This window comes from Elephas maximus, chromosome 3 (genome assembly GCF_024166365.1).
Source record: "Elephas maximus indicus isolate mEleMax1 chromosome 3, mEleMax1 primary haplotype, whole genome shotgun sequence".
In the NCBI taxonomy this organism is placed as follows: domain Eukaryota; kingdom Metazoa; phylum Chordata; class Mammalia; order Proboscidea; family Elephantidae; genus Elephas; species Elephas maximus.
This window is the reverse complement of record NC_064821.1, coordinates 193,606,860-193,621,681: the sequence shown is the minus strand read 5'-3', so window position 1 is coordinate 193,621,681 and position 14,822 is coordinate 193,606,860. Positions and strand designations below refer to the sequence as shown.

Sequence of the window (14,822 nt, the reverse complement as noted above, 5' to 3'; positions counted from 1 at the left end):
CGATCTCTCCCCCGACCTATTCTTGGTAACAACTATCAGTGAGCATTGGTTTCAGTATGTATACCTATTCTTGTCTTTTTATGAGATCATCTAGTATTTGCCCTTTTGTGATTGACTTATTTCATTTAGCATAATGCCCTCCAGTGTCATCCATGTTATAATATATTTGAGAACTCATCATTATCCTTTATTGCTGCATAGTATTCCATTGTATGTCTGTACCACATTTTATTTATCCATTCATCTGTTGATGGGCCCTTAGGTTGTTTCCATCCTTTTGCTGTTGTGAATAGTGCTGCAGTGAACATAGTTGTGCATATGTCTGGTTTTGTCTTTAGTGTTAGATCTCTAGGGTATATACCTAGCAGTAGATTGCTGGATCATAAGGTAGTTCTATTTCTAATTTTAAGAGAAAGTGTTGTACTGTTTTCCATAGTGGTTGTACCATTTTACAACCCCACCATCAGTGGGTAAGTATTTCAATCTCACCACATCCTCACCATCGTTTGTTTTCTGTTTATTTTTAATCAGTCTCAATTTTGCAGGGATGAAATGGCATCTCAGTGTAGTTTTTATTTCCATCTCTAATAGCTAATGATTATGAGCATCTTTTCATTTGTTTGTTGGCCACTGAAATGTCCACTTTGGTGAAGTGTCTGTTCATGTCATTTGCCCGGTTTTTAATTGGGTTGTTTGTGTTTTTGTTGTTGAGTTGTTGTGTTTTCTATGTATTTTAGAGATGAGACCCTTATCAGATATGTCTTTCCCAAAGATTTTTTCCCAGCCTGTAGATTCTCTTATTACTCTTTTGATAAAGTCCCTTGATGTGCATAAGTGTTTAATTTTTATGAGGTTCCAGTTATCCTAATTTGACTTCTACTGTTCGTGCATTATTAGTTGTGTTTGGTAATTTATTAAAAAATAATTAGGTCCCATAGTTTTGTCCTTATGTTTTCTTTTAAGAACTTTATAGTTTTAGCTTTAACATTTAGGTCTTTGATCTATTTTGCGTTAGTTTTTGTGTATGGTGTGAGGTATGGGCCTTGTTTCATTTTTCTGCATGTGAATTTCCAATTTTGCCAGCAGTATTTGTTAAAGAGACTGTTTCTTTCCCATTGAATGGACATTGACCCCCTGTATAAAATCAGTTGCCCATAGATGGATAGACTTATTTCTGAGTTCTCGACTCTATTCCACTGGTCTACGTGTCTATCATTGAACCAGTACCAGGCTGTTTTGATTACTATGGCTGTATAGTATGTATTGAGATCAGGGAAGAATACTGTTTTTAATAGAGGGGAATGCCTGTATTAAACAAAACAAAACAAAAAAAACAAAAAAACCATTGCTGTCGAGTCAATTCTGACTCATAGCAACCCTATGAAGTTCATGAAGCTTTCTTACTAAAAAGGACTTTTTAACAAGGTGCTGATTTCTACAACAGTGTGGTTGAATGGGCAAAGTGTGGAGCAATATTTGTCATTCTTTCAGGAAAACCTCAGATGCATTCTGGAGGGGAGATACCTTCACTGCCACTAGGCAGCCACCTTGCAAAACCAGGGACCCAGCCTAGGAAATCATCCCAGCCAGGAGTCTGTGCCTCTTCTCAAGAAAAGCCACCCAGGACTCTAGCTCACCAGGCTGAGGAAGAGATGGAGGATGGTGGACTCTTCATTCCAATGGGTAGGCTTTCTTTTTATTTTTTTTTTAATTCTTAAATAGCTTTCATTGAAGTAGAATATATAGAAAACTGTACATATTCTAAGTGTACAGTTCATTGAATTTTCATAAATTGAGTACATTTATGTACCAACAGATCAAGAAACAGAGCATTCCAGTACCCTAGAAGTTACTCTTACATTTCCTTTCAGTTATTACCTATACCCACCAATGGCTAATCACTATCCTGACTGCCAGCAGCATGGAGGAGACCTGGTGGTACAGTGGTTAAGGGCTCAGCTGTTCCCCAAAATGTCAGCAGTTTGAACCCACCAGCTACTCCGTAGAAACCCTGTGGGGCAGTTCTACTCTGTCCTGTAGGGTCACCATAAGTTGGAATTGACTTGATGGCAGTGGTTTGGTTTAGCAGCATAGATTGGTTCACCCGATTTGTATTTTATTTGAATGGAATCATGTATGTACTTTCTGTAACTTGCTTTTTTCACTCAATATTATTTTTATACAGTTTATCCATATTGCATGTAGTTGTAGATTGTTTGTACTCATTCCTGAGTAGTATTCTATTGTTTAAATAGTCTGCATTTTCTTTATTCATTCAGCTCTTGAAGGGCATTTTGGTAGTTTCCAGTTGTAAGCTACTCTGAATGGTGCTGCTGTGAACAGTTTGCTGTATCTTTTGGTGAACATATGTACTTAATTTTTTGGGGTGACATTGCTAGGTCATAGGGTTAGGCCTCCTTAAAATTAAAAGTTATTTTTTTTTGTTGTGAAATACAACACATACAGAAAAGTACATAGAGACTGTCTTAGTTATCTAGTGCTGCTGTAACAGAAATACCACAAGTGAATGGCTTTAACAAAGAGAAGTTTATTTTCTTACAGTCTAGTAGGCTAAAAGTCCAAATTCAGGGTGTTGGCTCCAGGGGAAGGCTTTCTCTGTTGGTTGACCTTCTCATCACTTTTCCCCTAGACTAGGAGCTTATCTGCACAGGGACCCTGGGCCCAAAGGATATGCTCTGCTTTCTTGGTGGTATGAGGTCCCCCACTCTGCTTACTTCTCTTTACTTTTATCTCTTGAGAGAGAAAAGGTGGTGTAGGCCACATCCCAGGGAAACTCCCTTTACGCTGAATCAGGGATTTGACCTGGTAAGGGTGTTACAATCCGACCCTAATCCTCTTTAACATAAAATTACAGTCACAAAATGGAGGACAGCCACAGAATATTGGAAATCATGGCTTAACCAAATTAATACCCGTATTTTTGGGGGGACATAATTCAATCCATGACAGAGACTTCTTTCTAAAATTTGACAAATGGTTTTTATAGATACGTTTTATCAGATTAAGGCAGTTTCTTTTTCCTAGTTTTCCGAGAGTTTTATCATATATTAAATTTTGTCAGGTTGTCTTTTCTTTTAAGATGATCCTGTGGTTTTTCTCGTTTCTCCTGTTAATGTGATGTTACACTGATTTTTTTTTTAATGTCAAGTTTATTGAGATATTTTACATACAATAAAATTTATCCAGTGAGTTTTGAAAAATGTATGTAGTTGTGTAACTACCACCACAATGAAGATATGGAATGTTTCTGTCACCCAGAAGTTCCCTCATGCCCTTGCACCCCTCTTTCCTGTACTCTTGGCAACCGCTGATCTAATTTCTGTCCCTATAGTTTTGCCTTTTCCATAATGTTACATATATGGAGTCATACAGTACATGGAGTCGTACAGCTTTTCACTTCTGGTTTCTTTTACGTAATGTAACGCTTTTGAAATCTATCCATGTTTATTCCTTTTTATTGCAGGATAGTATTTCATTGCAGAGCTATACCACAATTTGTTTATCCATTATCTACATAGATGATTATGTCATCTGTAAATAAGTTTTTTCTTCCTTGCTGTCTGTATGCCTTTTATTTATCTTTTCTTGCTTTATTATACTGACTAGGACCTTCAGTACAATGTTGAAGAGAATTGGTGAGAATGGTCATCTTTGTTCCTGCTTTTATGCGGAATGCAGTCTTGCACTATTAAGGTGTAGATTTTTCATAGATATCTTTTATCAGAGTGACCATGATCTCTACTATTCCTGTTTTTTTTTTTTTTAAGGAATTGATGTTGGATTTTGTGAAGTGCTTTTTCTGCATCTATTGAGATAATAATTTTATTGTTTATTTTTGTTTTTAGTCTGTTGACATGTCGTATTACATTGATTTTAAATTTGGAATCAATTTTGCATTTCTGGGATAAATCATTCTTTTTGGTCATGATATTTACCATTTTTATGTATTGCTAGATTTGATTTGTTAATATTTTGTTAAGATTTTTGGCGTCTGTGGGCTGTAGTTTTCCTGTCTTGTATTTGTCTGGTTTTGGTATTAGGGTAATGCTGATCTCATACAATGAGTTGGGAGTGTGTCAATTGGTATTATTTCTTCCTTAAGTGCTTTATAGAATGCACCAGTAAAGTCATCTGGGTATGGAATTTTTTTTTGTAAAAAGATTTTTAGCTATGAATTCAATTTTTCTAATACATATAGGGCTATTCAGTTACCTATTTCTTGGGCAATCTTGGGCAATTTATGTCTTTCAGGGTATTTGTCCATTTTACCCAAGTTGTTGAATTTAATGTCTGTAGGATCTGTAATGCTGTCTCCTCTTTTACTCCTAGTACTTATAATTTGTGTCATCGCTGTTTTTCTCTTGATCATTCTGTCTAGAGGTTTTTCAAAATTACTGTTTTTTTCAAATGACAAGCTTTTGACTTCATTGATTTCTCTAATTTTCTGTTTCACTAACTTTTGCTGTTGTCTGTATTGATTTCTTCTGTATGTTTGCTTGAGTTTAATTTGGTCATCATCTTCTAGTTGCTTAAAGTGGAAGCTTACATCACTAATATGAGGCCTTTTTAATTTTCTAATAATAATATTTAATGTGTCAATTTTCCTTTACTGCTTAAGCTGTACCCCACAAATTTTGATATGTTGTGTTTTTATTAACAGTCAGTACACAATATTTTCTAATTTCCTTTGGGATTTCTTCTTTGATCCATGAGTTATTTAGAAGTTGTTTTTTAATTTCCAAATATTTGGAGATTTTCTGGCTATCTTTTTGTTACTGATTTCTAATTTAATTCCCTTGAGATCAGATCATACTGCGTATGATTTTAGTCCTTTTAAATTTATTGAAGTGTTTTTATCTTTGTGGCCCAGAATATTATCTATCTTGCTAACCCTTCCCAAGTATATTTGAAAAGAAGTGTATTCTGTTTTTTTGAAGTTTACTGTTCTATAAATGTCACATCTAGTTGATTGATAGCATTATTCAGATCTTCTATATTTTTACTGATTTTTTTTTGTCTACTTGTTCTGCTATTAAGAAAGGACTGTTGAAGTCCACAACTTAAATTGTGTATTTGTTTATATCTCCTTTCTGTTCTATCAGTTTTAGCTCTGAATATTTTGAAGCTCTACTTTTAGGTGCATATACCTAATAACTGACATGGATTTGTTTTAACTGTTAAAGCAGCCTTGCTTTTCTGGGATAAGCCTATTTAGTCAGATTTATTAGACTTCATTGAATCTCTATCTCTATATCTGGCCCTGGTGATGCAGTGGTTAAGAGCCCGATGGCTAACCAAAAGGTTGGCAGTTAGAATACACCAACCGCTCCTTGGAATCCCAGTGGGGCAGTTCTGCCCTATCCTGTAGGATCACTATGAGTTGGAATCAACTCAGTGGCAAAGGGTTTGGTTTGCGTTATATATGTGTGTGTATATATGTATGTATATATATATAAACATATATAAAAATATACATTAAACATAGGAAATTGAATCTAACTTTCTCCCTCTCTCTCTCTTTTTTTTTAAATGTATTTATTATGCTTTAGGTGAACGTTTACAAATCAAGTCAGTCTCTCATACAAAAAGCCATATGCGCCCTGCCGTGCACTCCCAGCTGCTCTCACCTTAATGAGACAGCACATTCCTTCTCTCTACCCTATATTCCCTGTGTCCATTCAACTAGCTCCTGTCCCCCTCTTCCTTCTCATCTTGCCACCAGACAGGAGTCACCTACAGTCTCATGTGTCTACTTGAGCCATAATGTTCACTCCTTACCAGCACCATGGTCTATCTTATAGTCCAGGCCTATCCCTGTCTATAGAGTTGGTTTCGGGAATGGTTCCAATCTTGGTTATCAAAGGATCTGGGAGTCTCTCTAGTCTTAGTTAGACCATTAAGCCTGGTCTTTTTACGAGAATTTAAGATCTGCATCCCATTGTTCTTCTGCTCCATCAGGGATTCTCTGTTGTGTTCTGTCAGGGCAGTGATCAGTGGTAGCCAGGCACTGTCTAGTTCTTTTGGTCTCAGGCTGATGGAGTCTCTGGTTTATGTTGCCCTTTCTGTCTCTCTGGCTCATATTTACCTTGTGTCTTTGGTGTTCTTTGTTCTTCTTTGCTCCAGGTGGGTTGAGACCAGTTGATGCATCTTAGGTGGCTGCTTGCTAGTGTTTAAAACCCCAAACGCCTCTCACCAAAATGGAATGCAGAACGTTTTCTTAATACATTTTGTTACGCCAGTTGACCTAGATGTCTGATGAAACCATGGTCCCTAGACCCCCGTCCCTGCTACTCTGGCCTTTGAAGCTTTTGGTTGTATTCAGGAATCTTCTTTGCTTTTGGTTTAGTCCAGTTGTACTAACTATCCCTGTGTTACGTGTTGTTCTTCCCTTCACCTAAAAAAGAGTTTTTGTCTACTATCTGGTTAGTGAATATTCCTCTCCCTCCCTCCCCACCCTCATAACCATCAAAGAATATTTTCTTCTGTGTTTAAACTTTATCTAAAACCCAACCCAGTGCCGTTGAGTCGATTCTACTTTATCTAGAGTTCTTCTAATTGTGGTCTCATTCAATATTTGTCCTTTTGCAATTGACTAATTTCATTTAGCATAATGCCTTCCAGCTTCCTCCATGTTATGAAATGTTTCACAGACTCATTGTTGTTCTTAATTGTTGTGTAGTATTCCATCGTGTGAATATACCATAATTTATCCATTCATCTGTTGATGGGCACCTTGGTTGCTTCCATTTTTTGCTATTGTAAACATTGCTGCAGCAAACATGGGTGTGCATGTATCTGTTCGTGTGAAGGCTCTTATTTCTTTAGGGTATATTGCAAGGAGTGGAATTGCTGGGTCATATGGTAGTTCATGGTAGTTCTATTTCTAGCTTTTCAAGGAAGTGCCAAATTGATTTCCAAAGTGGCTGTACCATTTTATATTCCCACCAGCAGTGTATAAGTGTTCCAGTCTCTCTACAACCTCTCCAACATTTATTATTTTGTGTTTCTTGGATTAATGCCAGCCTAACTGGAGTGAGATGGAATCTTGTTGTAGTTTTGATTTGCATTTCTCTAATGGCTAATGATCGTGAGCATTTCCTCATGTATATGTTAGCTTCCTGAATGTCTTCTTTAGTGAAGTGCCTGTTCATATCCTTTGCCTATTTTTTAATTGGCTTGTCTTTTTGTTGTTGAGTTTTTGCAGTATCGTAGATTTTGGAGATCAGACGCTGATCAGAAATGTCATAGCTAAAAACTTTTTCCCAGTCTGTAGGTAGTCTTTTTACTCTTTTGGTGAAGTCTTTGGATGAGCATAGGTGTTTGACTTTTAGGAGCTCCTACTTAATCTCATTTCTCTTCTGGTGTTTGTACATTGTTAGTAATGTTTTGTATACTGTTTATGCCATGTATTAGGGCTCCTAGCGTTGCCCCTGTTTTTTCTTCCATGATCTTCATCGTTTTAGATTTTATATTAGGTCTTTGATCCACTTTGAGTTAGTTTTTGTGCATGGTATGAGGTATGGGTCTTGTTTCATTTTTTTGCAGGTGGATATCCAGTTATGCCAGCACCATTTGTTAAAGAGACTGTCTTTTCCCCATTTAACACACTTTGGGCCTTTGTCAAATATCAGCTGTTCATATGTGGATGGATTTATGTCTGGATTCTCAATTCTGTTCCATTGGTCTATGTGTCTGTTGTTATACAACTACCGGGCTGTTTTGACTACTGTGGCGGTATAATATGTTCTAAAATCAGGTAATGTGAGGCCTCCCACTTTGTTCTTCTTTTTCAGTAATGCTTTATTTATCCAGGGCCTCTTTCCCTTCCATATGAAGTGGGTGATTTGTTTCTCAATCTTATTAAAATATTTCACTGGTATTTGGATTGGGATTGCATTGTATATGTAGATCGCTTTTGGTAGAATAGACATTTTTACAATGTTGAGTCTTCCTATCCATGAGCAAGGTATGTTTTTCCACTTGTGTGGGTCTCTTTTGGTTTCTTGTAGTAGTGTCTTGTTTTCTTTGTCTGCTTGTTTTATCACTTACTGATTGAGGTTTATTAAAATCTGCAGCTGTGATCATGGATTTGTCTATTTCTCCTTTTTTTGTCTGCCAGCTTTTGTATATTTTAAGCTGTATTATTAGGTGCATACAAATTTAGAGTTATCTCTTTGTTGAATTGACTCGTTCATCACTGCGAAATGTTCTTTTTTATATGTCTATCTTCTTGCCTTAAACTTTATATCTAATTTTAGTGTTTGCGTGGTAAAACCGGTTGTTACCAAGTTGATTTTGTCTCATGAAAACCTGTGTGTTTTAGAGTATAACTGTGCTCCATAAGGTTTTCAGTGGCTGTGAACTTTCGGAAGTACATTGCCAGGGTTTTCCTCTGAGGCACCTTCGGGTTGATTTGAACGTCCAACCTTTTGGTTAGTAGTGAGTGCTTAACCGTTTGTGCTACCCAGTGCTTCCTTTTGTTTGCATGGTATAAACAAACACCAAACCTGTTGCTATTGAGTTGATTCCAATTCATAGCAACCCTAGAGGACAGAGTAGAAGTGCCCATAGGGTTTCCAAGGAGTGGCTGGTGGATTCGAACTGCCAACCTTTTAGTTAGCAGCCAAGTTCTTAACCATTGTGCCAACAGGGCTCCTTGTATGGTATAGATGTTTATATTCTTTTATTTTCAACCTTTTGGAGCCCTTAGATTTAAAGTATAGCTTTTATAAATGGCATAGAGGTTTTTATTATTTTTTAAAGCTAGTCTTAATATCTTTGTCTTTTAATTGGAGTTTATTCTCTTTATGTGTAATGTAATTTCTGATATTGATGTTTTTGTTTTCCCATCTCTTTTTTGTTCCTTTATTTCTGCTTTTCTTTCCTTCTTTTGGAGTAATCAAATGCTTTTTTCTTGTCTATTAGCTTCTTTTTTTTTTATTAGCTTCTTATTTTAAATACTTTTATTATCCTTGTTAACTCTAGAGATTAAGTATATACATCCTTGAAACTCTTAGCATCTATCTTAAGTTAGTATTTTTGCCACTTGTCAAACAATGCAAGAACTTTAAAATAGTGTAACTACATTTATCTACTCTTAAGGAACCCTGGTGGTGTGGTAGTTAAGCACTTGGCCCATAACTGAACAGTGACTAGTTTAAACCCACCAGCTGTTCTGTGGGAGAAAGATATGGCAGTCTGCATCCATAAACATTACAACCTTGGAAACACCATGGGGCAGTTCTTCTCTATCCTACAGGCTCACTCTGACTTGGAATTGACTCGAGGGCAATGGGTGTTTTGGGTTTTTCCTACTCTTGCCTTTTGTGCAGTAGATGTTATATTTTGCTTCTTCATATGTTTAAAAGCCCACAAAATATTTTATTGTGGATATTTTAATCAGTCAATATTCATTTATATTTATCATGTAGTTGACCTTTCTAATGCTCTTGATTGCTTCCTGAAGCTTTGTGTCTTCATCTGGGATCGTTTTTCCTCACCTTAAAGAATTCCCTTTAGTATTTCTTGTAGGACTGGTGTGCCGTCAATGAATTATCACAGATTTTGTTTGTCTGAAAAAAAAATCTTAATTTTGCTTTTGTTTTAAGTGATATTTTTACCGGGTTTTTTTTTAGGTTGGTATTTTTTTTCTTCCAACACTTTAAAGATGTATTCCATTGTTTTTATCTCAAAATCAGCTATCAGCCTTGTTACTTAAAAAATCTGTTTTTTCTTTGGCTACTTCTCATATTTTTTGTATTTTGGTTTTCAACATTTTGAGTATGATATGTCTAGTTTGGTTTCCTCACTTTCTCTTGCATGAGGTTTGTAGAGCTTCTTGATTATGAGATTTGATATCTTTTATCAGTTTAAAAAAATTCTTGGCCAGTAGATACCACTTCTGTCCCAGTTTCCTTTTTTTCTTCCAGGACTCCAATTATATGTATGTTAGACCTTTTACCATATCCCGTATGTGTTCTTTTCTGTATATTTTTAATTGTTTTTTCTTTTTGTGCTTCAGTTTCTGCTGTTTCATATTCCATTTCACCAATTCTCTGTTCTATCTGTCTAATCTATTAGGTCCATCTATTGAATTTTTAATGCTCCTTTAGCATCTCAGTTTGACTTATTTTTATATGTAGATTCTAATTCTCCAAAATTCTTTGACTTTTCTTTCTTAGAATATATTAATCATAATTATTCTGATATCCTTTGTATATTAACTTCAGTATATGAATCATCTATAGGTCTCTTTGTTTCCTTATTTTCTTCTTGTTTTGGCCTTTTGGTTCTGTTCTTAGCATGTGTTATAATTTTTTATTGGTTGCTGGACATGGCAGATGAAAAGATCTAGAGACTTCTATACTGTTATCTTCCTCCAAAGAGGGTTAAGTTTTCTTCTGACAAGGCAGATAATTGGTGAGGATCATGTAAATTTTGCCAAGAGTTGATTTTATGCTATGTTAAGCCTAGTTTGTTTCAACTTTCTCCTTGCTCCTCAGATGTACCGGTATTTCTAGCATGTGGCTATTCTGTGGTTTCAACTGAAGAAAGCTTTTGTGTTTATCAAGGCCTTCCTTCCTTGAAAAGGCTTAAACTACAACCTGTCTTCCCAGCAATGTGGAATGCTGAAATACCTGCTTTTGCTCTTTAGCCTCAGTATTTCCTGGAGTTTCATCCGGTGCATGCACAGCTTGGGAGTCAACCAGTGTCTTAAGAGGAATGTCTATGGAAGCTCTTTTGGGTAATTGTTCCTTTTTTTTTTTTTAAATAATTTTTATTGTGCTTTAAGTGAAAGTTTACAAATCAAGTCAGTCTGTCACATATAAGCTTTTATATACCTTACTCCATACTCCCACTTACTCTCCCTCTAATGAGTCAGACTGCTCCCTCCTTCCAGTCTCTCCTTTTGTGACAATTTTGCCAGTTTCTAACCCTCTCTACCCTCCTATCTCCCCTCCAGACAGGAGATGCCAACACAGTCTCAAGTGTCCACCTGATACAAGTAGCTCGCTCTTCGTCAGCATCTGTCTCCAACCCATTGTCCAGTCCCTTGCATGTCTGATACGTTTTCTTCAGGAATGGTTCCTGTCCTGGGCCAACAGAAGGTTTGGGGAGCATGACCACCAGGATTCCTCTAGTCTCAGTCAGACCATTAAGTCTGGTCTTTTTATGAGAATTTGGGGTCTGCATCCCACTGATCTCCTGCTTCCTCAGGGGTTCTCTGTTGTGCTCCCTGTCAGGGCAGTCATCGGTTGTGGCCGGGCACCATCTAGTTCTTCTGGTCTCAGGTTGATGTAAGTCTCTGGTACATGTGGCCCTTTCTGTCTCTTGGGCTCTTAGTTATTGTGTGACCTTGGTGTTCTTCATTCTCCTTTGATCCAGGTGGGTTGAGACCAATTGATGCATCTTAGATGGCCACTTGTTAGCATTTAAAACCCCAGACGCCACATTTCAAAGTGGGATGCAGAATGTTTTCATAATAGAATTATTTTGCCAATTGACTTAGAAGTCCCCTTAAGCCATAGTCCCCAAACCCCGGCCCTTGCTCCGCTGACCTTCGAAGCATTCAGTTTATCCCAGAAACTTCTTTGCTTTCGGTCCAGTCCAGTTGAGCTGACCTTCCGTGTATTGAGTATTGTCCTTCCCTTCACCTAAAGTAGGTGAATCAATAAATAACCCTCTCCCACCCTCCCTCCCTCCCCACCTCGTAACCACAAAAAAATGTGTTCTTCTCAGTTTATACTATTTCTCAAGATCTCATAATAGTGGTCTTATACAATATTTGTCCTTTTGCCTCTGACTAATTTCACTCAGCATAATGCCTTCCAGGTTCCTCCATGTTATGAAATGTTTCACGGATTCGTCACTGTTCTTTATCAATGTGTAGTATTCCATTGTGTGAATATACCACAGTTTATTTAACCATTCATCCATTGAAGGACACCTTGGTTGCTTCCAGCTTTTTGCTATTGTAAACAGAGCCGCAATAAATATGGGTGTGCATATATTTGTTTGTGTGAAGGCTCTTATTTCTCTAGGGTATATTCCGAGGAGTGGGATTTCTGGGTTGTATGGTAGTTCTATTTCTAACTTTTTAAGAAAACACCAGATAGATTTCCAAAGTGGTTGTACCATTTGACATTCCCACCAGCAGTGTATAAGAGTTCCAATCTCTCCGCTGCCTCTCCAACATTTATTATTTTGTGTTTTTTGGATTAATGCCAGCCTTGTTGGAGTGAGATGGAATCTCATCGTAGTTTTAATTTGCATTTCTCTAATGGCTAATGATCGAGAGCATTTTCTCATGTATCTCTTAGCTTCCTGAATATCTTCTTTAGTGAAGTGCATGTTCAAATCCTTTGCCCACTTTTTGATTGGGTTGTTTGTCTTTTTGTGGTTGAGTTTTAACAGAATCATATAGATTTTAGAGATCAGGTGCTGGTCAGAGATGTCATAGCTGAAAATTCTTTCCCAGTCTGTAGGTGGTCTTTTTACTGTTTTGGTGAAGTCTTTAGATGAGCATAGGTGTTTGATTTTTAGGAGCTTCCAGTTATCTGGTTTCTCTTCGTCATTTTTGGTAATGTTTTGTATTCTGTTTATGCCTTGTATTAGGGCTCCTGACGTTGTCCCTATTTTTTCTTCCATGATCTTTATCGTTTTAGTCTTTATGTTTAGGTCTTTGATCCACTTGGAGTTAGTTTTTGTGCATGATGTGAGGTATGGGTCCTGTTTCATTTTTTTGCAAATGGATATCCAGTTATGCCAGCACCATTTGTTAAAAAGACTATCTTTTCCCCAATTAACTGACACTGGGCCTTTGTCAAATATCAGCTGCTCATACGTGGATGGATTTATATCTGGGTTCTGAATTCTGTTCCATTGGTCTATGTGCCTGTTGTTGTACCAGTACCAGGCTGTTTTGACTACTGTGGCTATATAATATGTTCTAAAATCAGGTAGAGTGAGGCCTCCCACTTTCTTCTTCTTTTTCAGCAATGCTTTACTTATCCGGGGCTTCTTTCCCTTCCATATGAAGTTGGTGATTTATTTCTCTATGGCATTAAAAAATGTTATTGGAATTTGGATGGGAAGTGCATTGTATGTATAGATGGCTTTTGGTAGAATAGACATTTTTACTTTGTTAAGTCTTCCTATCCATGAGCAAGGTATGTTTTTCCACTTATGTGGTCCTTTTTAGTTTCTTGCACTAGTACTTTGTAGTTTTCTTTGTATAGGTCTTTTACATCTTTGGTAAGATTTATTCCTAAGTATTTTATCTTCTTGGGAGCTACTGTGAATGTTATTGATTTGGTGATTTCCTCTTCGATGTTCTTTTTGTTGATGTAGAGGAATCCAAGTGATTTTTGTATGTTTATCTTATAAGCTGAGACTTTGCCAAACTCTTCTATTAGTTTCAGTAGTTTTCTGGAGGATTCCATAGGGTTTTCTGTGTATAAGATCATGTCATCTGCAAATAGAGATAATTTTACTTCCTCCTTGCCAATCCAGATGCCCTTTATTTCTTTGTCTAGCCTAATTGCTCTGGCTAGGACCTCTAGCACAATGTTGAATAAGAGCAGTGATAAAGGGCATCCTCGTCTGGTTCCCGTTCTCAAGGGAAATGCTTTCAGGCTCTCTCCATTTAGAGTGATGTTGGCTGTTGGCGTTGTATAGATGCCCTTTATTATGCTGAGGAATTTTCCTTCAATTCCTATTTTGCTGAGAGTTTTTATCATAAACGGGTGTTGGACTTTGTCAAATGCCTTTTCTGCATCAATTGATAAGATCGTGTGGTTTTTGCCTTTTGTTTTATTTATACGGTGGATTACGTTAATGGTTTTTCTAATATTAAACCAGCCTTGCATACCTTTTTTTTTTTTTTGCATACCTGGTATAAATCCCACTTGGTCGTGGTGGATTATTTTTTTGATATGTTGCTGAATTCTATTGGCTAGAATTTTGTTAAGGATTTTTGCATCTATGTTCATAAGGGATATAGGTCTGTAATTTTCTTTTTTTGTGGTGTCTTTACCTGGTTTTGGTATCAGGGATATGGTGGCTTCATAGAATGAGTCAGGTAGTATTCCGTCATTTTCTATGCTTTTCTTCTCTGAAAGTTTGGTAGAACTCTGCAGTATAGCCATCTGGGCCAGGGCTTTTTTTTGTTGGGAGTTTTTTGATTACCGTTTCAATCTCTTTTTTTGTTATGGGTCTATTTAGTTGTTCTACTTCTGATTGTGTTAGTTTAGGTAGGTAGTGTTTTTCTAGGAATTCATCCATTTTTTCTAGGTTTGCAAATTTGTTAGAGTACAATTTTTCATAATAATCTGATATGATTCTTTTAATTTCAGTTGGGTCTGTTGTGATGTGGCCCATCTCGTTTCTTATTTGGGTTATTTGTTTCCTTTCCTGTATTTCTTTAGTCAGTCTGGCCAATGGTTTATCAATTTTGTTAATTTTTTCAAAGAACCAGCTTTTGACTTTGTTAATTCTTTCAATAGTTTTTCTGTTCTCTAATTCATTTAGTTCAGCTCTAATTTTTATTGTTTGTTTTCTTCTGGTGCCTGATGGATTCTTTTGTTGCTCACTTTCTATTTGTTCAAGTTGTAGGGACAGTTCTCTGATTTTGGCTCTTTCTTCTTTTTGTATGTGTGCATTTATCGATATAAATTGACCTCTGAGCACTGCTTTTGCTGTGTCCCAGAGGTTTTGATAGGAAGTGTTTTCATTCTCGTTGCATTCTATGAATTTCTTTATCCCCCTTAATGTCTTCTATAACCCAGTCTTTTTTCAGCAGG

General features: G+C 36.7%; 1 protein-coding gene across 3 annotated transcripts in view; it reads left to right on the top strand.

The window, feature by feature from the left end:
• Window positions 1-14,822, top strand: part of GON4L (gon-4 like) — a 94,822-nt gene that overhangs the window by 26,182 nt on the left and 53,818 nt on the right. For 2 of the 3 annotated variants that reach the window (XM_049880711.1, XM_049880713.1), the window contains exon 3: window positions 1,492-1,683. The exons of the other annotated variant lie outside the window; for it this stretch is intronic. In XM_049880711.1, the coding sequence (XP_049736668.1) occupies window positions 1,492-1,683 (192 nt within the window). The remainder of the gene's footprint in view (window positions 1-1,491; window positions 1,684-14,822) is intronic. 3 annotated transcript variants of the gene reach the window in all.